Genomic DNA, 24,642 nt, shown 5'->3' with positions numbered 1-24,642 from the left:
AATCATAAGATGATAAGAACTACTTAAAATGACAGAAATCATCTTTGGGAAAAATGAATTTGACAAGTACTTTTTTTTAGTTTAGATTATGACCTTTACTGCAGCCAGCCACCAGGGGACGATTGCAGCCACTTCTTTCCTTTCCTTTTTGTTTTTTGTTTTAGCAGCCCTGCTGGGCTTTTGGTTACGTCTAGACCTTTACTTTTATACAAAATAAAGGTTGTTTTTGATGTATTTCTACCCTCTCATTTTTTCAAGACATTTAAAAAATAATGTATAGGTCTAACAAAAACTGTCTGTAGTATTGCTCAGAATTTATTAGGCTAGTCTTGACTTATGAAAATGGAACTTTCCATGAAGGCACACAGTAAGTTTCCAATGCAAAATCATGACCTGGTTCCTCAGTTTTGATCAGCCCAGACAAAGTAAGTTAAAAGTGGGCAGAGAAGGGATAAGAAGACCAACTGTTCTTCCACTTTCTAGCATAAAAGGCAGCCATTGATACTTTCTAAATGCCTCAGAAGAACATTACCTGTTTCCCTAAAAGAAAAAAAAGTGGAGTAGGTGTCACTCCTCCCAGGCCACAAAAAATGGGCGTACTCACATTTAGTAATCCCACCCATGTTAGAAGGAGTTTCAAGACATCTATGCTTTACTGTCAGTTGTAGACACTGTTAAATTCACGTGTGATAACCTTGGATTGGTTATTTGTTAGTCTGACCCCTGTTCTGACAGGAGGGAGTATCTTGATTTGTTTGTAGAATTTGTTTAAGCATGGACAGCGAGGGGAGGAAAGTGGTGGTCTGTGACAATGGGACAGGGGTAAGTCAAATCTATAATGTCAATATTGGAGAATACAGTAGCCTGACAGCCTATTGACAGCATCCGTTATTGTCTCTCTTCTTATTAAGTAGATATTAGCTCATATTGAAAGTGATATCGTCAATGTGGCACGCTGTTTGTGCAGGAAACATATTATAACTTTTTTTTTTTAAATCTAAATCTACCCCAGCTATCTAACACATCTGTGTTTTATTTGATAGTCATTGCTTTTAAAATAATATATTTACTTTTGGATCATTTAGTGACAAACAGCTGAAAGAGATCAGGGTGTGAATCTGTGTGCATACTGCAGGCTCGTCCCACATCTGTCTGGACTTGTCACTCTACCTCTTACATGCACACACCAACCACCATAAATGGTTGTGATGTTTTGAACTGCGCACACATTGGGTGAATAGCAGGAAGAGTTATTTGAGGTACTGAAATCTAAGGAGCGGCTCTTCAGTTCTGCAATGTGGAATTTAAATATTGATGATTGATCCAAGCATTGAAGTTTAGAGAAAGATTAGGCGTGAACCGTACCTGAAGTCAGTGGCTGTAGCCCATTTTTACCTTCACTTGCAGCCTTTGGTTGGAATGTATTTCATCCCTCCAGGCTAAGGAATGTGTCTATGACCATAAAGACAAGCTGAGACACAACAGTAAGGTGTAGTCACGACAAGCAGAGAAACAGAGCGCTCTGCAGATAATGTCACGCCATTTAAAGGCAATGTAGCATTATATTTATATCCCTGTGCTTGCCAAATGAATTATTCCACATGCTTTTATAAATGCAATGGCATTTGTCTCATAAATGAAAGACAATCTGGTAAAAGCACCATAACAATACACCACAGGTCGGTTTCCTGGATACAGATTAAGCCTACTCCTGGATTAATAAACTGAATGGAACTGGTTTATTCATGGAAGTTATCCATACTAAAGTCAGTTTCATGCAACAGTAAGATTAATGTGTGGTGGTAATTAAGAGCTACACAACACAAACTTCTGTTTCAGTCAACATAAAAAAACATTTAAAAAAAGGAGAACTTCATATTTGTGTTTCATTCTCACATCCCTCCACCAGTTTGTCAAGTGTGGCTTTGCTGGATCCAACTTCCCTGACCACATCTTCCCTGCCATGGTGGGTCGACCGGTCATACGATCGAGCACCAAAGTGGGCAACATCGAGATAAAGGTGAGGTCAATCATTGCTCATGTTTTGGTTGTGAACATGGAGATTACAGCTGAATTAAACATAAGAATCACACACATCTTTTGCATTATGTAATTATAAAACCTCCTAGTTTGACTAACAGTCACCAACTTTTATACAGCCTTTTATTACAAAATGACTGCAGCCCTATCTATATGTTAATGTATTTTATAAAAAGCAAAAGAAGTGATTAACTGGTGAGTCTGGACAAACACTACAAGATTTGTTCAGCTAATTAAACACCTGACCTACCTCAGCTCCCTCAGCTCTTCTTATCTTGCAGCTCATACGTATTAAAGTGTCTTAGAAGTGTACACCTGTTAGCTCGCTAAGACACAGTTAAGTTCATATGCTCATGTAACCTGAGAACACTCGCACACATTGAGGTCAAACAGATTATTCAGACCTTTTACCCTTTAAATCCTCATAAAGCTGCACACAGATATTCTATAAGGCAGCAGTTCAAATGGCAAGGCATAACAAATAAGCTGTGAAGGTGAATTAGGTGTCCCTTTAGTGAGGATTATTCTTGAGGGTTTTTTTTTTTTTTTTTTTTTTTTGGAGGGGGGGGCTTTATATAATTATTTCAAAAAATGGTTGATCCTTTCCTTTGTAGGGCTAGGTATTCAACCTCAATACTTTTTGAGTACCAAATAAAAGGGGAATAATAGGTGTCAAGTATCGAAAGAAGACATACTTTGTTGAGAAATAATAAATCTTATATGAATAAGCTAAACTTTAGACTATTCAGATGCTTGAAACGTGAAAACTAATGCATCGAGTATTTTAAAACAATACCTAGTTTTACTCATTTTTTGTGATCAATTATTAGATTATCCAGTAACAAAACAAACAAAAACGTTTCAGACTAACCATACAGTACATACAATACTCTGCACATCTTCTCTGGTGGCTGAACTTGTCCTGATATCTTTACCCAGGACCTGATGGTGGGGGACGAGGCCAGTGAATGTCGCTCCTTGCTGGAGGTGTCGTACCCCATGGAGAACGGCATGGTGCGCAGTTGGGATGACATGCTCCACCTGTGGGATTACACCTTTGGCCCCGAGCGCCTGGACATCAACCCTTCAGAATGCAAGGTACATATGATGTCTGCATTTAAAACTGTTTGCCAAATGCATTTTGTTATTGTTGATAAAAGACAAAGGTTGCTCAGTTGTATTCAATTTCTATATCGTCAAGATCCTGCTGACCGAGCCGCCCATGAACCCCACCAAGAATCGTGAGAAGATCGCAGAGGTCATGTTTGAGAAGTACCAGTTCCACGGCATCTACGTGGCAATTCAGGCTGTTCTGACTCTGTACGCTCAGGGTAAGAAAACAACATTTTCATCTTAGGTTTTTGTTGCTTCAGTGATTTATCAAGATCAAACTTCTCTGTCCTGGTCAGCTCCAGGCCACCCTGCATCTCCTCTGTTCTGTCTGTTTCCTACTGATTAAAGGGTATATATTTAGTGATTATTACTAGAGTACGTCAATGTGAAATTATCCCGTGCTCAGGTTTGCTGACCGGTGTAGTTGTCGATTCGGGGGATGGTGTCACCCACATCTGTCCGGTGTACGAGGGCTTTTCTTTACCCCACCTCACACGCAGGCTGGACATTGCCGGACGTGACATCACACGGTACCTCATCAAGGTGAGCGGTGAAACTCTCACTTCAGAGTTTGAGATGTAGATGTTTGAATATTACACATAAAGAACAATCCACTGATAGGAAAGTAGAAAAAATGAGGAAGGTATTAGGTTCAAGTAAAATTTAGCATTAACAAGTCACCTTTTATCTTCTTGCCTTCAGCTCCTGCTCCTACGCGGTTACGCCTTCAACCACTCGGCTGACTTCGAGACTGTGCGGATGCTGAAGGAGAAACTCTGCTATGTGGGATACAACATCGAGCAGGAGCAGCGACTGGCCACAGAGACCACCTACCTGGTGGAGTCCTATACTGTACGGTGAAAAACAAAATCTCAGGAAAGCTTTTTTTTGGGGGGAAGTCATGCAGTTGTAGTTTGAGATTTTGTTTTCTTGCCAGGAGTTAGATGAAAATGTTTCAATCTTCTCATCTAATTACAATATTTCTCAATGTTAAACTACTCTTCTGACATCACTGTGTGTGAAATTAGATTAAACTCTGTATATTATGCTTGGCTGACCGAGTTGATCCTCCTAAAGTCTTCACTCCCCACTCCTAGCTCCCTGACGGCCGGCAGGTGAAGGTGGGCGGAGAGAGGTTTGGGGCTCCTGAAGCCCTCTTCCAGCCTCACCTCATCAACATTGAGGGAGCAGGAGTGGCTGAGCTGCTGTTTAACACCATCCAGGCTGCGGACATTGACCTCAGGTCTGAATCTCATTGTTGCTGTCTTTACTTAATCCCAAACCAACGTAAACACAACAGGGAACAGTGGATCACCTGGGGGAAGGGAATGTAAATAGACAAAGTACTTCACTTCCCCATCTACTATATTTCTTCCTCTTTTTTTTGCAGGTCAGACTTCTATAAACACATTGTTCTATCAGGAGGGAGCACCATGTACCCCGGCCTCCCATCCAGATTAGAAAGAGAGATCAAGCAGCTCTACCTGGAGAGGGTGCTGGACGGAGACACTCAGAAATTATCTGTAAGAACTTCCAAATTCTTCATAATATTTCTACACAGGCATGTTAAATAAGATGTTACACAACTGCTGACACTGTGTAATACCTTTGCATAAATATCATCAACCATTAACGTAACAACAACGTAATCTGTAGCATAAGCTTTGATGTTAACATAATACATTTTCCATTAATCTAATAAATGTTACATAGCAGTGATGTAAGAGCTTTTTGTGTAATAACAATTACTTTTGTCCACTTGTGCACTTACTGGCTTTCAACCATATTATATGGTCTTCATCAGCAGATATAGTTAGCTCAGTTGTCATGCTTTATTCTGAGCACCTCGAAGACTTCTAATAATCTTAGCTCAAAGTCCACTTACTTGTTTGTTCTGGAGCTTTTTACGTATCACACCGTGGCCAAGATGAAAACTGAAAGCTCCAGAACAAGCTAGTAAGTGGACCTTGAGTTGAGATGATCAAAATCAAGAATAAACTGTCAAACACATTTGGGTTTATTATTACATTAAGTAAGTATTTTTTTTTTTTAAATGATGTATTTATGAAAATATTTGTTGACTAAATTGTTGACTAGTTATTACACTTTTCCCATAAAAATGTATATTTTTTAATTATTTCATTATACTCAATTATTATTATTGTTGTTATAACTATATATATAATTATTCTATAGTAGTTGCTGCATTTGTTGCAATGAAGAGTTTCGGAATGTAACAGTTGAAAAGATTTAAGGTTCAGTTGTATTGTAATAGAGAAGATATTTTCTGTATTCTGTGTTTTAATGAAATATATACTTTCTTTATTCTTCATCTCTGCAGAAGTTTAAGATTCGCATCGAGGATCCTCCCCGGCGTAAACACATGGTCTTCCTTGGCGGCGCCGTGCTCGCCAACATCATGAAAGACAAGGACTCCTTCTGGCTGAGCAGGGCGGAGTATGAGGAGAAAGGCCTGGGAGTGCTGCAAAAACTCGGAGGTGGAATCAGATAAAAGCAACATTTTTAATATTAATGTCTTACCTCTAACGGTCCTGCATACTGGATGAAAACATTTGTACTCCATTTACATCACAGAAATTGGCATTCCTTCATCCGTATATTAATCATTTAGTTGAAAATCGACAAGAGTTTTGATAAGTGATTAACTTTTTCAGTCATTTATGAATCAAAAATGCAAAAATATTCTCTTTTTTCAACTTTTAAAATGTGAGGATTTGCTTCTTTTCAGTTTTAAACTATTGTAAAGTGGATATATTTGAAATTAACATTTTTAACAACAATTACATGATTCATTTTTATGTCAAGAACAATGTGTTGATATATGCTAGAAAACGTCACTGACTGTTGTGGAAAATATGAAATGTTAAACTACTACAAACTACAGAAAAATGTTTTTTTCTGTTATTGTTACTTCTTATCAAACTATTCTCAAGATACATTTTTTTTAATGATTATAATGAACATAAATTCTTCTAGTCTAGATATTTTTTGCAAATGGACAATATTGTTTTACTATTGTATAAGTCAAATGTAAGGTGATTTTAAACAAAGTGTCATCTTTCTGAGATGCTTTTAAATACATTTGTATCATACCTGCTAATTAAGCTTTGTGCAAAAAGTGAAAAGTGCTGCGTTTCATGTGTTTATAGCTAAAATAGAAAGAGAAATATTAAAAATCTGGCACTATCCCTCATTAAAAACCACAAACCATGGAGAAAGAGTTATCTATAGGTAAGAGAAGTTGAGAGGAAGAGCCGAAGCGATGGTATTGTTATCTGCTGCCCTCTGCTGTTGAGTTTTGGTAACACAAGCTTCAAAATCCCACCACAACACAAAACTGGATGTAACAACTTTGTGAACAGATATTGCAATTTTTTTTATTGCGATACTGAGTTACCTGACAGAATACAGTAATGTGTTTCCACACTGAAAATAAATAGTGAGCTCTCACAATGAACACATGCTTCACGCACACACACACCACATTCGCAGAACCTTCACGTTAAATGAAAAAAAAAAAAAGCATGCAATTATGTTCCAAAAACACATCATAGTCCTCGAAATGAAACCTCCTCAGCCGATTAGAAACTCCAGATATGTTGAAAATCCATACTTAGGTTTGATATCTACCCAACAAATCCAACAATTAAAAGTTAGTTTTAAAATTACACAATAATGATAATTGATAATGACAAAGATTGAGTTTGAACAGTCAGTTGATAACGATGACTTGCAGCAGGAGTCGCCAGACGCTGGTGACGCTGGTGAGGCTTACATTTACATTCCACCAGTCATCAGTGTTGTTTTTATTGGTGAGACTGTCCTCTCTCAGTCCAGGGTCGAAATGCAGTGTTATTTTACAGTACAGGCCAAGAGAAACAGTAAAACTGAAAAGCAGTGAGATAAAACGTGAAATGAATGCAGCTCTGAAAGGTTTAAACTCTGACACGGAGAAAAAAAAAAGAGATTTTAATACATTCGGAAGTCATTCAGTAAATCTGATGCAGGTCGTCTCAGCCTGGAGATGTGAATTTATTTTTCCTCACACGGTTTTAAAAACAGAGAGCTGATGCTTTTCTATCACTTCCCTCCTACTCGCCCATTACTCGCCCTGCCAAAAACACACTTAATAGAATACTCAAGCAAGGAGGAACGTCTGCGCTTTTTTTCCCAAAACAGTAAAAATAAAAATTGTCTCTGTGGGTGATTCTAAAAATAAAGAGCGGATTTAAAGCTTCCTTAGAGCTTATAAACACGATTTCTCTCAAAGTAAACACCTGTTGTAGCACAAAATGGCCTCTTTATCTGACTTTGTTTTTGTCACTTTGGTATTGAAGTTTGGTCTTGGCTATAAAACATCTCACCTTTTTTCTTTTTTTGTCAATCATACTGTATTTCAAAAAAGGGGGCACATAAAGGTTTGTATCCCCAAATCATTTAACAATGTGGTTCCATCCAAAGATTTGCAGACTTTTACACATAAAAGTGAAGTAATAAAACATCCAAGTGTCTTTTAGATTCACCCAGAACTATACTGTGAAAGGGTTACATCACCGCAGTGGACAATTTGCCTTCTCTTGCGTGTACAGAAAGTGATTTTGTTTCCAGGCAACAGTACTTTCACAGAATTTGTCTTTGGATTTGAGCCTCCTCATGTTTGAATGATGTAATCCCTTCATGCTATAACTCTGGGTTCATGTGTCAAATAACAACCAAATCCATTTATTACACATTTTCCATGTCACAAATAGTACACTCCTTTACACTAGCAGCCACACTCAGTGGCACATAGTACAACTTTTGGCAACAGTCCCAATGCAGGGCCTGTTCTGCTCTGCATGTTGGTCCATTTAGGGAAGAGTTAACCACTGAAGGTCTGCTCCTAGTCTGGAGAAGGGCTGTAGTTTTTCACAACGAGTCCTGACCCACGACGAGACACAACACACCGCCCGGAGAGAAAGAGACAGAACAAGAGAGAGAAAGAGAGAAAAAGCGAGAGAAATCATCCATCTCCTCCTCCTCATCCTCCTCCTACTCCTCCTCCTCCTCCCTCCTTCCTCCATCCCTCCCACTCACTCCTCACACACCGACTCGCTCAGGTCCACGGCGCCACCTCTGGTGAGCCGCCGCATCTTGCTGAAGTCGTGGTCGGTCCTCAGGTAGGAGAGCGAGGGGCCTCCCTCAGTGTGGCTGGCCAGGTCCTGGGGCTGAGCCTGAGCCGGCAGGGCCCTCATCTCGCCGCCGCTGCGCCAGTACAGGGTGTATTGCTGCGGGTCGGACACTTCGAAGGTGGTGGCACACAGCTGCGCCAGGGCCTGGCTGGTCTCCCCTGCTCTCCACTGCAACGTCCGCACGGCGCTCCGCTCCCCGTCCTGGAACAGTATCCGAACGCACCTCTGGAGGGAGGGAGGGAGGGAGGGAGGGAGGGAGGGAGGGAGGGAGGGAGGGAGGGAGGGAGAGGAGAAGAAGAAGAGATAAAGAGTGAGAAAATAAGAGTGAACATATACATGTATTCATGCAAAACAGAGGTCAAGAGGCTTATGGAGTGAGGGCAAAAGAGGGGGAGGAGAGAGAGATGGAGCCAGAGGAGCAATGAGAGCTGTGCAAACACACAGCCCGTTCATCCACTACAATAAATGAGCCAAAACGATGTTGACAAAAGAAATTCTCTCTAAAACTCTCTATTCTCTCTTCCCACACACAAACGCACAAGTCCAAGAGCTTTATACGAAAAGCATCTTTTTGTGAAATTGCTCTTTTCTCTGTTGTATGTTACAGTTTCACTGATAAACTCCCAGTATTAATCCACTAGAGTGTGTCCACGTCCAAACTCATCAAATATAATCCATTAAGCTCGCTCTACTGGGTGTTCTGGTGGAGTTTTCCCTTTGCAAAGCAGCGTTCTGCACTCAAATCCAAACACAAACTTTTTTGACATTTCCAGAAGAACATAAAGAGAGGAAACACATAACTAACAAGTCTGCCTCAACAATTGCTACTCTTCAAACATTTACCAGCAATTGTAAAGTACCTAAGCTATTATATAATGTCAGATTCAACCACCTACAGACGCTCTCACTTCTCTCTTTAAAACACACACACATAAAAACCCCATACTGAACACAATCCTTTGGCAAAACCTTCAATCATCAGAAACCAGTGAGAATCCTCTTCTCTGCCATATACAATCACACACACACCTCCCATCCTACCTGCACACACCTCCCCCAACACACACATACACACATATATACACACCAAACACACACATAAACAATTGCACAAGGGACCAAATACGCTCTTAAAAAAAAAAAAAGAGGAAAAAAACACACACCGGCAATTACAATCAACAGGTCTGCCATCATCAAAACTTACAGAGTCACTGAGCTCCTCGCTGTCCGTGTGCATATTGTGTTTGCCTGCTTCGATGGTTAGATGCAGCTCAATAAATTTCATGTTATCTGACCGCCCACTTCTTCATAGCACTTGGCTCACTGATCCCCGCCTGTGTCAGTGGAAAATCTGGCTGCCGGGTGAGTTAGATCAGCTATTTGAAGCCAGTAGAGGCACCACGTGACGAGACAGAAACGTTGTGGATGACAATGCCTATTTTCCATGGCATCTGGTGGACCGCTATACCAATCTGGGGCCGGGGGAGAGTGATAACAGGAGAGTGTAGGTAAATGTCAGAGTGTGGGAGCATTAGTGCATGCCCTGTCGTAAGCCCGGCGGCTCCTGATCAGCGGATTACCTCTAAAAACGTCTAAAAACTAATGCCCTCAAATGAATTGAAACGTGTTGGCACGCAAAGGAGGGAAATCCAGGTGTGCTCTGGAAGGCGACCTACTATAAGCGTACTATTTGACCCAAAATCATTCCTCTTATGCACAATCTCTATCATATAAGAGGTTTTCAACATCCAAAGCAGCAGTAAGACCCGAGGTCAGCCCCCAGTCAGATACAGTATGTAGCATTGTCATTGATGGAGGACAATCTGATGTTGCTCAACGTGCATGGCCATCAGGAAAATTAATGTAACGTCTGACCTCTTTGGGAGGATTATGGCCTTTGTTTTTGCTGCAGTTTATGTCCTTTATGTCATTGAAAAGCATAAAAGATTCCGGTTGGTTGTCAGTTGCACACTCAAGGAAGAGGCACATGACAAGACTCTCTCAGAAATGCAGAATAATCGACAAACTTTCAACTAACAGGGTTAAACTACAGAATCAGATCAGATCCAAAAATCCCACATCTGATACAAAAGAAACGCTGATCGATCAGTTAGTAGGTGAACACAGTCAATATCTGACACCAGCAAATGTTCATTCTCAGAAAATGTCTTTGTAATGTAATTTAGTATCAATTTTATAACAGGAATAAACTCATTGAAGCGTTTTGAGAAAGAATCTAAGATGCCAGTACTAATACAAACTAAGCATTTTCTGTCAGTGGAAAGGCCAACCGCTTCTTACCTACATACGTGGCCGGATTAACCTGACAGGGGGGCTACAATAAGCTGCTAGGCCTCCATTACCCCCCTTGTTTCTCTGCCTTCCTGTGCAGCATGTACAGTTTCTCTAATGGCCTTTTTCCACTGCAGGAACTTTTCCAGAACCCAGGAACCATTTCAGCAACTTACAAACCTAACCTGCATTTTGACTTAGGGAAACCAGGGATAACATTTCCTAAATTTCAACCTTTCCCTGCCACAGTTCTTGGAGTCAAAAAGGCACTTTTCATATAGAGCAGGTCTAGACTGAAGTATTTATTGTACAGAGGTCCAATATTCCCCTATTTGTAAGCGCGTGGTGAAAAAAACACCCTTCTAACAGAAAGAAACCTTGAGCAGAAGCGGGCTCTAGGTGGGCGGCCACCTGCTTTGACTGGTTGGATTGAGAGAGAAAGAAGAAGAGAGGAGAGAGACACAGAAGCACAGCAACAACAATGATAACAATAACAAAAATAATAATAGTAGTATGACTAATGATAATAATAGCAGGCGTCAGAGTCATGGTCACTGTCCCCAGATGTTTTTTTTTTGTTTTCATGCTATTTGTGATTTTGTGATATTTTTATAGTTATGATGTCAGATATGTATGTTAAACATGGTCAAAGTTTCAAAACATGAGCATTTTCTGTCACTTAAAGTCGAATTTCTCAAGAATTTATGCAGAATTAACAAATAGGAATCCAAATAAAATGAACTGACTTGAAACTTGATTAACCGTTAAATATCTGCAAATTACATTTTTAAAAACGTTGAATTTGTTATGAAATGAAAGGACCAGTAAAATAAAGCATTTCCAGTATTTTCCAGTACAGCAAAAACAAAACAAAAAATCAATTACTTAAATTTATTTTTGCCATAAAACCATTCACATAGTACAACGAAGAATATCCCATTGAAATTATTCACAGCATAGAAACCAACTGTCCACACATCAGTCAACACTTCGTGCCGCTATGTGTGACAGCTCCAAAGAAGATTAGCATAAAGCAAACAAACACACAACACTGTCACTATTTCTGTGGTGCAGCAGAGCTATAATAAAACATCTGGTGCCTACCTGGCTGTGCCGGTTCTCTTTTTGTTTCTGGGCCTCTTGGCTCCGTCTGCAGCTCCACTCCTTCAGCGCCTCTTGGGTCTCCGGCATCAGGCAGCCTGAGAACGGTTTGTTCTGGTCCAGGCTCTGGATCAGATGCAGGCTGGCATACACACTGGTCAGGTAGTATCCACCTGTAAGAAAAAAAAGTTAGAAAGTTAGAAATTGGACTAAATCTTGCACCATATACACTCTAAAGTAATTAAATGATACCTACAATGTCCAGCAGTGTACAAATTAAAAACTGACTTGTATTTTACAAGTAAGGACGTAAAGGAAAATATATGAAATGATTCACTTTAGAAAATCTAATCACCCAAAGCTGATGTATGGAGCATTTTAGCATCTTTCAACTCATTGTTTTGTTTTTATCGCCCAAAACTTAACTGTTCAGCTGCATCAGGCAGCGAAAACACCTCTGATAAACCAACGGTACGCTACATGTCCAGCACCAAGCACAGACAGACTAAGCTAGAAACTAGCTGGTGAAATTACTCGAGCATTTAACAGCTAAAGAACCAGATCTTTAGCCAACCACTTTAAAATGTAAACACCAAGAAAGAAAAGTAAATGTACAGTATATGAAGTTGATCTCTTCTCTCTCTAAATATGTTGGTGGCACCATCCATGATATCTCTACTTTGGTAGGGTTTCAACTCTTTTAAATCATAAAATGTAATTCCAAACAAAGTCTTAAGTCACTTGAGATAAACTTATAATGTTGAGAAAATCATTTCAGATTCTGTCACGTTGAGTATAAAGTAATCAAACTCATGACTGTGACTGTGCACACAAACACTGCAATTAACTGCTGACTGAAAACATTATGAGCCTATTTTATTTACAGTATGTATAAATAAGTGATCACAGCTTTTAAGAAACATGAATGGTGAAACAATGTGCTTTACTGACATGGTCACTTTTGTCATGTGAAACACCAAACAACATTTTCACAAATAGACAATAGAATTTGTGTCTTGATTTAACAAATTTAAAAGGCGTTTGTCCTCAAGGAAACCCGGTTGCACTTTTTTCAGGCTACATATAGTGTTTATGATTACGTCGTACCCTCTCCTCCGAGCCAGGACGGCTCCAGCAGCTCCATCATGTACTCCACCTCTATCAGAATGTGAGGCCTATTACACTGCACAATCAAGTATGACAACGATGGCAGGAAGTCCTCCCAACTCACTTCCTGTCCTGCAAAGAAAACAACAAGAGGACAGTATAAGAAGAAGCTAACATCTTATATTTTCTGACACTTTGTGCTGTGGTCCAAATATGTGTTTCAATCTGGGTTCAAATTGTAAGAAAGGTCATGAAACATATCACCACATCAGCAACTGTACTTTCTTATATCTAGCTTATGTTTAACTTTTTAAAATGACCGTACCATAGTTGCTACCTGACTAATAACAGATTGGTATAAATATGAAATATGCTACTCTACACCAGTACCAAAATTATTCTCAATATACGACTGCATTGATATGATGATGCATTACATTTCTGCCAGGAGTGACAGCAGGTCGTGATGATAAACAGACAGGTTGTGCTGCAGCTCACGCAGACACAATATATTTGAGGTGTGGAGCTTTTGAAAATGACAAGACATTTGCCTCTGCAAAGTCTGTTGACTTTCATTCCTCTTAAAGGACCAGTGTGTAGGATTAAGTGGCATCTAGTGGTCATGATGAAGATTGCAAACAAATACCCCTCACCCTCCCTTTTAAGCATGTAGGAGGACCTACGGTGGCCACTAGACTTGCAAAAAATGTAAGCCATCCGCTCTAGAGCCACTGTGTAGTTTGTCCGATCTGGGCTACTGTAGGAACATGGCAGTGCAACATGGTGGCCTCCGTGGAAGAGGACCCACTCTCTGTGTAGATATAAAGGACTCATTCTGAGGTAACGAAAACACGACAATTCATATTTTCATGGGATTATACACTGATTAAAATATACCAAGTCTGTCCCACTAAATGCCTCTAAATTCTACACACTGGACCTTTAAGGAAGCACCATTCAAAACAAGACTGAAATATTTCTGTTTCTAGAATCCATGTAATTTGGGTCTGAAATCTTAACAGCAGCAACAATACACATTTCCGACCAGGTAGCATCAACGAGTCTCACCATATAAGGTCCCCATTGCCTTGTGGACACATTTGCAGACTTGCAGCAGAAGGAGGACCTTATCGATAGGCGAGTGTGTCCGCTGCATCAGGACCAGCTTCTGCTTCACTCTCTCCACCTCACGGCTGTCCGGGACGCCCGTTTGCACACCGAGCTGGTCCATGGCATCGTCCCCTCTCAGAAGCAGCATGTTCTGGGTGAGGCGCTCGTTAGAGCCATCCTGATTGTGCAACGCCATCAGGGCTTTTTCAAGGTGGGACTTCAGAGGTCTGAGTATGCAGGAGAACATGGCCCGCTCCAGCGCCAGGTCTGAGGACAGAAAGAAGAGTTCATTGTTTTGGGGAAATGCTCTGATAGACTGATGCTGAGGGCTGAGTATTTTTATACATCTGTGAAACTGACAGCTTTTTGAAGATGACGTTGCTTGTGATTTCCATTTATTTAGTCATTTGTTGGTGTCTACATATCTCGCGGTGCTGGCAAGAGGCCCAGAAAGATGCTGATCATAGCAATGGAGCCATTAGGGTGAAAAAAGAGTGTGTTTTTAATGTTTTCAGCTGACATATACACAGAAAACATAATCAACCCTAACATCTTGTGTACAGGTGATTTGCATTTTGACTCTTGGATATGCTTCAGACTTAAAACTGCTGTCCAACACTGAAATTAAAAGCCTATCAGTATCATTTGAGTACATAAAAAGTTTATATTTCAAATGATCCTGTCCCACTTTGTATTTCCTGCCAATGTCCTGTTTTAGGATTCTACTAGATTATAGATTTGGTATAGATTCTGCTTTATAGTATATCAGGATTTACGGATTAATATCTGGATACAACATTAAAAAAACATGGAATTTGTCAAGAAGTGAGATATTGTCAAGAAACGGAAAAGTGGAACTTAAATGGCTGTTTGAGCTCATGAGACAAAAATAAAAAACAAATAAAACTCAAACAGCACACCATCTTTAAAAAATATCATGTAATCCAGTATCACAAAAACACAAGTTCATTCTTTCTGACACAGACTTGACAAAAATTGACTTTCACAATGGTAGACATTATTGCAGGGCTGTTGAACTGCATTGCATCAGATTGTGTTTTTTTTCGTATTTCGTGTCCACTTTTTGTGAAATGCTTTTAAAATATCATAGTATAAAGGACTTTTTATACGGTTACTCTTCACTATAGCTTGCAACATAGAAAGGCCCTCTAGTTCACACATTTACCTACATACATGACCAGAACCTAACCTGCATTTTGATTGAAATTTCCCAAATTCTACATGTTCTCTTTCATATTTCCTGGAGTCAACAAGTCCCTGCTCCGGGAACAGTACTTTACTATTGTCCAGGAACTACTGGGAGGAGTTTGCAGGGCTTAAAGTTGGATGTTCTACCTTTTTTCTAGCTCAATGATATTATGCAAAGAGTATTTTTGAGGAATACTTAGATAAATCTGTGCGTTAAGTATGGTGCTAGAGCCAGGAGGCCGCTAAGCTTAGTTTGTCATTAAAAATGAAATCGGAGGAAACATCTCGCCTGCTAATCTCTGATGCAAAGGAGAGAAAAAAAGCCTACACACACCTGGCATAGGTCTCAAAACAAGCACAAATGTACCAAATCTGGCAACCTGACTGTGACAACAAGACTGAAAAGCTGCCCATAGTCACTGTCCCCAGCTGGTTTTTGTTCAAGGAGACATATCTGGCTTTTTGTGATCATTTCTACACTGTTATGATATCGGATGTTAATGTTAAAAATTATTAGATTTTTTGTGCATGCCCACAAATGGTCTTGTTTTTAGGGTTGTTCAGTAGTATTTGAGAAGTATGGGAAAAAAGAAGCAAAATCTGAATACTACTGTTTGTTTACATAGTCTGTCGAGTATTTGGGTCCTTAAAGAGACAGGAGCTGTTTCAGTCAGAGGCTGAAGTAAGGGGTTTCATAAAGGGCCAGTGTAAGATAAATAAAGAGCTGTTTTTAAAAAAAACTAGAATTTAGAAAATAAAAATATAGACCTGACAATGTGCACAAACAAAACACATTAAATATAAGAAGTTAATGAGAAAGCTTTAGATGTGTTGGTGGTCTTATTTATGAACAGAAACAGGCTAGTTGTTTCCGCTCTGCTTTCAGTGTTTTGGGTTGTTTTTTTTGCTACGCTAAGCTAACTACGTCCTGGCACACAGACATGAGAGGGGTATCAATCTCCTCAAGTCATCACACTCTGAGAGAAAAAAAATAAGTTTATTTCCCAAATGAGATGCAGTTCTTTTTTTGGCCTGACAACAGTGATATGTGATACACAAACTCATATACGTGCAGTACACATGCATGCATGGTCTCACACGTGGAAACGCACGCGCACACACACACTCAGTGATTCTCCAGCAGTCAGTGGGCAGTCCTGACTAGGTGGGTAACAATCCTCCAGCGTACACTGTTTTCCACTCATCATCAATATCCTCCTCTCCCTCCTCTCCATCCTTCATGTTTCCCTGCCGTATAATCCACCACATCTACCTTACTATATCATTCCCCTTTGTGATTAATCATTCACTCCCTCCATCCTCTGTTTCTCTACCTCCCTCTCCTCCCTCTTTGGATCCCTCTCCTCCCTCTCTGGATCCCTCTCTGTCTTATCAGCTCTGGAGAGTAATAGATTACATGTAGCAGGATTACATCTTTGTGAGTTACTGGTTTGTTGTGGCGAAAAAAAAGCACATTTTTGTCAGCTATTACTCACAGATCAGTAACTGATTACAATTTCAAAGTAACCTACCTATTTCTATCCCTCCCTCCCACCCTCCCCTGATTCGTGCTGCTCTTCAAGTGAGCGTGGGACTGTGATATCTTTTTATGATAAACGAGGGGGAGAAAAAAAAAATGCAAATGCCTCCCACCGACGCAATGCGAGATAAATCAGAATCGGAGCACAGGAAGGAAGGAAAGGAGGAAGGAAGGCCGAGCACTCTCTCTCTCTCTCTCTATCTCTCTCTCCCCTGAAGCCTCTGCACTGCCAGGCAACCATCCATCATCACACATTTACACACAAACACACCTGCAAACACTCACCCTGCCTCACACAAACAAGTCCAAAAAAGCAATACCTACGCACAGGACTGAGTCAAAAGATCTGACTACAAACCCTAACAAAGTAACACACTGGGATAGCTTTACAATAATGAGAAGAATCACGGTTTGAATGCGATGGATGTGAGTGCGGGCACGTCGGGCTTTCCTAATGCTGTTTTCTAAATACCAGAGACAATATGAGCTCCAGTGAATGAGGCTCTGCCCCCCACGCAAACTACTTTGTGTTGACAGTGCCTTTCACTGGAGCCTGGGCAGCCCACCATTTATCAGAAAAAGGCTGTCTGTTTCCATAGACCTGCGTCCTCTGGCGCTGTGCTCTATTAAATCAGTGATTTCTAATAGTACAGTTATTTTTTCCACATTTCTCTCTCTCTTTCTCTCTCTCTCTCTCGCTACGCTGGTCCCCTGCTGCTCTCACTGTCTCTGTGTTTTGATGTAATAAACTAATCATGTATGCATATGAGAAATTCACACGGTCGAGAAAATTGAGCTCAAAATGTAACCCAGCGCAGTCTGCTAAATTCAATTAAATGATTCACTCAGTGAGACTAACTTTGGAGTTTATTTGCCACTGAAATCAAAAGATCAGAGTCCAGTAAAATGACTTTTATGCATATAGCTCTGCAACTTTCTAATAAGGCATACGTTATAAGAAATGAATAAGTAGATTGATTAATAAAGCTGCTTCATGCCTCTCTGTCTCTTTGGGTATAATGTTAATGTGTCCAGTTAAGTTCTGGTGTTTTGTTTCAAACCCACCTCCAGACAGGAAGTTGGATCAATCGATCAGCTTGTACAAGGCTCAGGACCACACATTGCGTCATTTTGATTTAAGATATATGTAATTCAACTCCTCTGTGACCCAATATTACCCATAACTCCCTTCTCTGCGTAGGTCTGCAGAGATGTTTATGTGTATCTTAGCTATAAGTATAAATCTCACTTCATGCATCCTTATTAAGGTGGATTAATCATTAATCATAAATGATTGTGTTAAACATTAAAGGGAACTGTTTTAATGTTTTTACATTTAGGATTACTGCACTTTATTCTGCTACTTTTGAAGGTAAGTAAAAAGAATAAGAACTTGACTTGTTGGCACATTTAATTCTCTCTTTCATGCACAAATGAAAAAAAACGTACTGATTATACGAATACATTGCATTCATTTTATTGCAAAACTGCAAATTTTCTGAAACAAACATTTTAAAAACTGTTAGTGATGTACAGTATGTTTAAAGTGACTTCCTAAGAAGCGCTTTATAATGGGTTTATAAGTTGTAATTGATGGCTTTATTGATAGTTAGTTGATCGCTTTTCAATGATTAATAGAGAAGTTGATTGTATAACAGATCACAAGGATAATTTACACCTGAGAGCTGCCTGGTGCAACAAGTCTTTCACTGGTGACCACTGAGTGCCACTGCTGGAAGCAAAGGTGAGTCAAGTTTTTATATTTTTCAATTAGTTGCAAAAGTGTGAAATACAATTTCCAGTCTATCCTGTTTTATTTGGTCTCAGCTTTTACAACTGAAAAATTACTTTGGGCTGCAACAGTAATTGTAGTTTTTGTGGCTGTAAAGAGTATTTATTCACTTTTACAAAATAGCTTAACATTGAGAAATGATTCTGCATTGACACATCAGGTTTTTTTTTTTTTTGGGGGGGGGGGGGGGGGGGTTTACCTTTCTCGCTCTCTGGCACCAGGGTGTCAATGGGAGGCTCCAGCTCTCCACTGTCCAGCAGGCAGCACTTCATCTGGGACAGAAAGAGCCGTAGACCCTGCAGGATCTGCACAGACGTCACACGTGATGAGGAAGAGGACACTGATGATGATGAAGAGGCAGCCAAGGATTTGAGCGCCCCTCTCTGTGCCATGAGGAAGTCCTGAACCATGCCTCCAAAGATGGAGCGTCTATCTCTGGACAGCTCCTCCACCAGTCGTGTCAGCCGCTTGTCCGGAGCAAAGAAACACACAAACGCCTCGCTCATGCGATGCAACCCACCGCGGCCTCGAGAGCGCAACAGTGGCGGGCGCTGGTAGGTGTGCATCTGGAATTGGGCCATGCTTTCTGGATCTGAATCGGAGTCATTTTCCTCATCCATACTGCTGAAGGAGCTGCTGCTGTCGAGCTCGGCCAGGGAGGGAGCAGGGCGACGATCCAAGGCCAGAACTGCCACCTCAATGCCTGGCTCCTCTGCTCGGGCAGACGGCTGGGGCATTGGAGGATCTTCCTCCTTGGCAGATGTCTTAACAAGGAGAAAAGTGATACTTTTATAGTAAGATTATTGCACTTTTTTGGTGTGCACAAACAATATCAGGGGATGAATCACAGACTGACACATGACAGACAAGGGTTACCTAAAAACTAGATGACATTTCTTTCTTGTCAATAAAAAATGGATGAATGAATAAAATTGCCGGTAACTGAGTAAATAATGAGACAGGAGTGATGATGAGGTCTACTGCAAAACAGTGCTTTTGAATAATTCCTCAATCTTCCTATGACTAACAAGTACCAGACAATTTCTTCTTGACTTTAGGAGCTCAAAAAAATGCAAGTAAATGGACATTGTGTAACGCCTATTTAAACTAATAACAAAAACATTTATTAGGCTGTCACTTAAGGAATGAAAGAAGATGTAAACTACTGTTATTACTTGTGGCACGTAGGCAGAAATCATGTCATCTTCCTCTGCAGACCCGGGTGATACAGCAGGGGTTCTCCTCAAGACTCCTGCCCCAGCGTGAACTCTCCTCTGTGGGTTGTCGCCGGACTTTTGCAGCCGCTCTGACCCGCCGGGATGCTCCACTGACGGGGGAGGTGAGTAGGAGCCGACCCCTTCGAGGGACAGATTCATGGAGGACTCGGAGAGCCGGAGCCGCATGCTGCGCTTGAAGCGGTGCCTTTTATTGGAGGCACTGTGGTTTGTGAGTTGTGGCTGCTGTGGTAAAATAAAAAGAGGATTCAATATTTCACTGAGCACTCAGCCACTGATGCATGAAATGTTTAAGTCAATGAACAGAACAGTAGTTTTATTAGCAGAAAAGTGTGATGGATTTAGAGCATTTGTAATGGGTGTAACTTAAAACAAAGACTAGGAGTCTACAATCATGCTAGCATCTCTGTGAGGTTAATGTTTACAATGTTTAACCTCATGGTGGCGCTAGAGTCAGTCAGATTCATCATCTAGGGATCATGAATGTATTTCATAGTTATATATCCAATAGTTGTTGAGATATTTCAATCTGAACCAAGATGGACCAACTGTCCATAAAGCTATTCTGCTAGCCTGGACGTTTTCCGGAACAAAAAAACCCTTGACTTTTCCCACAAATTTGAAGATGCATTTTCAAGCAGATTTCATTGATCTTGCTCTATCTTAAAAATGACCATGCAAACTTTAAATTAAAGTGAAATCGCTAAAAGAGGAGTAACCATATTCAGACCTTGCTGACTTCCAGCTGCAGGAAGAGCGGGTTGATGAAGCAGAGTTTGCCTTGTCTGCCTTGGGTCAGCAGGTTCACCGCCGTCTGGCCCTGGCTGCCGCTGGTTGTTTCATCCAGGTCCACCGGTCCATTTTGGATCTCAGAAGCAGTCGGCAAGCTCCAGAAGTCTAGAGGCAGAACCACAAAAGAATAAGATAAGGCAGATACCACTTTCGATTTTATGACCCAATAATCACAATTTACCAACGCAGGAAATCTAAACTTAAAAGTAAAATGTAGTAGACCTTGCTCGCTTGAGAACCATTGGGGAAATGATTTATTTTTATTAAGTTAGTTATTTTGCAAAAGAAAACCCAAAGAAGCAGGACATTTACTTTAAATTGTAAGTTTATCTACTGTGAGATATGCAGAACACATTGTGAGAAAGAGTCTGGATGTGTTTGAGCTGCAAAAACACAACGTGACACATACTGTACTGTATCTTACCTGTGTCATTTTTAGCCATCATAAAATCACACCTCGCTCTATGCTGGTGCATTGCATCAGTACAAATCACCATGTTAAAATAGATGAAAGCTGGCAGTTACTAGTTCACTGAATTATTAGATTACTTTCTCATACTGACTTACTTTTATATCTGAACAGTGATTGCTTCATGAAATTAAGTTAACAGACCTGAAAGCTCATTTACTGAAGAGAAAACCTTACAGAGGAACAAAATGTTCATATTTATACTCTCTTTCTGTGTTGTTTTTTCTTAATTTGGTTAATAGGAAATGTGGCAGAAGTGGTACAAAATATTTGAAAAAGATCTAAAAGAGAGACAAAAGTAAAGTACCTGGTGAATTTGAAAAGGGTGAAATCTAAAGTACAATGACTGTACCTTGTCCCATGTGAGAGATGGCCTCCAGCTGCCTGTGCGTTGTGGCTTCAGCGATGGCGTCTGGTAGCTGAAGAGGGAAAGGCAACACATCCCTGCAGACAAAACGATGAATTACAAAAATCTGTGTTATTTATGGGTCTTGGTTTGTGCACGAGGGAATTGCCATGCTGTAACAAGAACAGGGTTTTCTCTTCCCTAAACAACAAAGTTGAAGCACATCAACTACCATTATCTAACATACTTTATGCTGTAACATTAAAGGTGTAGTGTGGAGGATTTAGTGTCATCTAGTGGTGAGGTTGCAGATTGGAACCAACTGAATGCCCCTTCCCCTCACCTGCCCCTTTGAAGTGTGTAGGAGAACCTGCGGGGGCTGCAGAAATCGTGAAAAATGTGAAAGTCCCTTTCCATAGCCAGTGTTTGGTTTGTCTACACTGGAGTATAGTAGAAACGGTGCAACACAATCATTCTTATTTTCAAGTGATTATACACTAATTAAAACAACTTTATGAATATTATATGACATTTCCACCAAGTATGTTATGCTAAATGCAACTGCACCTTTAAAATATCCCTTCATTGGAAATAAATAGTTTAGCCCAAACCCTGAAAAACGCCCTCAGAATTATTTAGAAGGGGGTGCCTATATACTTGTGGCTGTGTGGTGCATGAGTTAAAAGCACAGTAATATATCACCTGCTGACACAGTAGAAGGCCACCAGTCGACACAGGTCGGGGAAGCTGAGTGCTGAGCTCTCCAAGGCGAATGCTGGTTACAGAACAGACAGAGTTTGATTGACAGCTGTGGAGGCAGTGGGAGACTTGCTCACATTTAGCAGGTAGTATGGCAGCTGCAAGCAATTTGGAGGATCCATCCTCTTTTCCCACATCATTTCACCCAGTAAGTGTAAGAACTGCACTACCCCACAAACTGTCAGCAGAGAAATGTGTGTGTTATGTGTACTGCTACGACCCGCAGGCGGATGATGTGCGCTAAGCTTGTTTGATACTCACTGGAGTCTTCCTCACAGATGAAGCACTCCTTAATACAGGAGGAACTTCTGTCAGCTGTTACTCTCAAACACAGCACCTTCCTCTGGCTGGAGCTGCATTTGCGCACCAAAAATGTCTGTAAGCACCAAAAAAAATCACAGAGAGAAGAATAAAATATAAAGATGTGTTTTTTTATAGAAATGTTTTTCTTCATAGATTTTTAAGAAGATAGTAGATGAATAAAAGTTTCTTTACACTCCAACCCCTCTTTTAAGTCAGTGTTTAATGTCAACTTTTATGGTCCTCCGTCAACCTGATGGAGGTGGTGGTTTGCTATTAGCAAGCTAACAAGAAATGGATGATAATTAGCTTAAAGAAAAAACTTAATATTTTGTGAAATATGTTTAAGATTTGCTTTTTTTCTGAGAGTTAGATTAAAAAAAGACTGATATCAGTCTCATGTTTATACATTCAGTACAGAGCTCAAGCCAGCAAGCAATTAGCTTAGCTTAGCATAAAGACTGGAAACAGGAGTAAACAGCTAGCCTGGTATATTACAGCATTCAGGTGCCCCTATGTCTTTTACATTTCTGTTTGTGTGTGGTTTATTGAAACAAGATATACTGTGTTCATGTGTAAGCTTTATAGCGTGTTTAGACAGAACGCAAAGCAGATTTTTGCCTTATGGTATTCGCGTGACTCTAAACTCCCCTGAAACTCTGCTTCTTTCTATTTCTTTCTTTCTATAAGTATGGATTCGTAAAGCCCTGGGACATGCACACTTTTTAATTTGCACCCAAGGCAAATTTGTCTTTATATGCCATCGCCCATCTAAATTTTGCTTTGCATTCTGTCTCAACACACCAGTAAAGTTCCTGCTAAGCAAATTCTGGTACTGGACAGAGTTCAGGCTAGCTGTTTCCCTCGGCTTCAAGTCATTATGCAGCTAAGCTAATCACCGCTGGGCTCTACAGCTTTTTACTTAACACACAGAGATGTAAGAGGGGTATTGATCTTTTCATCTAACTCTTAAAAAGAAAGCATGTTACCAGCATGTTGAGCTATTACTTTAAAGTATGACGTTTGTAGAGATGAACCAAAGTTTAGAGTCAAAAGGTGACAAAAATCATGTATGACAGCAAAGTCCATCAAATGTTCACGTTTGAGTAGCAAAATAGTTGCAAATTATGTTTCTGTCTAATGGTCAATTGATATATCAACTATTTGTTGCAATTCTACACATTGTTAACTTCTTTTTAACTTTAATAAGTCATCTTACACATGATCCGATGGATAATGTTTTCCTTGTGTCATCAGTTCTTTTGACTGATCAATATGATTGATTGGTCCTCACCCCAACAGGCTCTCTGAGCAGGATGTAGAGGGCAGAGTCTTGGTTGAGTGACAGCTGCAGCCACACCGGATGTGTCAGCAGAAGACGATCCAGGACGCTGAAGGCTTTCGGAGAGCCTCGCTGGGTGCTGGCCAACGCCTGCATCTGAAACAAAGAGGTTATCATACAAAAGACATCAGATGAGTTCTTCCTGTTCGTCAAATATGGTGTTTAATATTGCTGTTAGACCAGTTGTTAGGCGTTTTTTAGTGCGGCCGGTTAAAATGGACACTACTTTGGCTAAGAGGCAAATAAAGGTTTTGCTCATGATAAAGCACCCCTCATTATCAAACTGTCTTATTTTACTGAGCTCTTCATCTCGGCTTTCCTCTATCTTATTGGCGGCACCAACCTCATCTACGCTGAGCTGCCAGCATGAAATCACTATGAATGTCTCATGGTGGCGACATAAAAGTTCCACAAAATCCAATCAGACTGTGACTGCATTACCACGAGTCTGATTTGAGATGTTGAGTAAAAAATTACTGAAACATTTAAATATCATTTTAACATAATAAAGATGTTGTTTCAATGCATAAAGTCCCAGTACAGAGTATTTGACCATATAATTGTAACTCACCATTACCCTTATTCTTAATCACATTTGGAAAACATAGAAAACAACTTCTCAAAACTTTTGTAACTCATTGGAAATCATGATGCAGTTTCACTCCAGAATCCACAAACACAGAAAGACCCTGTATGCTTCACTGTGTTGGTCAGACACAGAGAGAGATGAACCGCTCTCTGCTTTTACTTGACAACTTATATCAGCGTTTATACTTATAGATTTCAGAAAAATGCACATTCTCATGGAGTTAAAACAGCAATCAGCCCTTCAATGTTGCGTTCGATCACAGATTTACTTTCTCTCTCTATCTCTCTCTCTCTCTCTCTCTTTCTCTTTATCTG

The 24,642-nt window shown here is 40.3% G+C and overlaps 2 protein-coding genes across 2 annotated transcripts; one reads left to right on the top strand and one right to left on the bottom strand.

Moving 5' to 3' along the window:
• The first annotated feature begins 774 nt into the window (after positions 1–774).
• On the top strand, positions 775–5,674 carry zgc:101810 (uncharacterized protein LOC493612 homolog). The gene is made up of 9 exons (XM_062444650.1): positions 775–822; positions 1,910–2,020; positions 2,980–3,138; positions 3,242–3,371; positions 3,560–3,696; positions 3,856–4,005; positions 4,251–4,396; positions 4,544–4,676; positions 5,495–5,674. The coding sequence occupies exons 1-9, from the start codon at positions 775–777 to the stop codon at positions 5,663–5,665; spliced, it is 1,185 nt and encodes a 394-aa protein (XP_062300634.1). The 3' UTR covers positions 5,666–5,674.
• Positions 5,675–8,246: 2,572 nt separating this feature from the next.
• rin1b (Ras and Rab interactor 1b) lies at positions 8,247–23,835 on the bottom strand. The gene is made up of 11 exons (XM_062444566.1): positions 23,692–23,835; positions 22,359–22,473; positions 22,041–22,113; positions 21,345–21,436; positions 20,462–20,628; positions 19,660–19,953; positions 18,696–19,260; positions 13,914–14,222; positions 12,846–12,977; positions 11,742–11,911; positions 8,247–8,570 (listed from the first exon to the last, which is right to left on the bottom strand). The coding sequence occupies exons 1-11, from the start codon at positions 23,833–23,835 to the stop codon at positions 8,247–8,249; spliced, it is 2,385 nt and encodes a 794-aa protein (XP_062300550.1).
• Positions 23,836–24,642: the final 807 nt, after the last annotated feature.

Source organism: Scomber scombrus, chromosome 23 (genome assembly GCF_963691925.1).
Source record: "Scomber scombrus chromosome 23, fScoSco1.1, whole genome shotgun sequence".
Taxonomy (NCBI): domain Eukaryota; kingdom Metazoa; phylum Chordata; class Actinopteri; order Scombriformes; family Scombridae; genus Scomber; species Scomber scombrus.
This window is presented reverse-complemented; position numbering and strand designations above follow the sequence as displayed.

Excerpts from the sequence above, each read along its gene's own strand:
- rin1b (XM_062444566.1), bottom strand. The coding sequence starts at position 23,835 with ATGCAGGCGTTGGCCAGCACCCAGCGAGGCTCTCCGAAAGCCTTCAGC. Across the intron at positions 22,474-23,691 it reads TGCTCAGAGAGCCTGTTGGG|ACATTTTTGGTGCGCAAATG; the intron begins GTGAGGACCAAT and ends TGGTGCTTACAG. Across the intron at positions 8,571-11,741 it reads AAGAGAACCGGCACAGCCAG|AGGTGCGTTCGGATACTGTT; the intron begins GTAGGCACCAGA and ends CCCTCCCTCCAG.
- zgc:101810 (XM_062444650.1), top strand. The coding sequence starts at position 775 with ATGGACAGCGAGGGGAGGAAAGTGGTGGTCTGTGACAATGGGACAGGG. Across the intron at positions 3,139-3,241 it reads TCAACCCTTCAGAATGCAAG|ATCCTGCTGACCGAGCCGCC; the intron begins GTACATATGATG and ends TATATCGTCAAG. Across the intron at positions 3,372-3,559 it reads TCTGACTCTGTACGCTCAGG|GTTTGCTGACCGGTGTAGTT; the intron begins GTAAGAAAACAA and ends TCCCGTGCTCAG.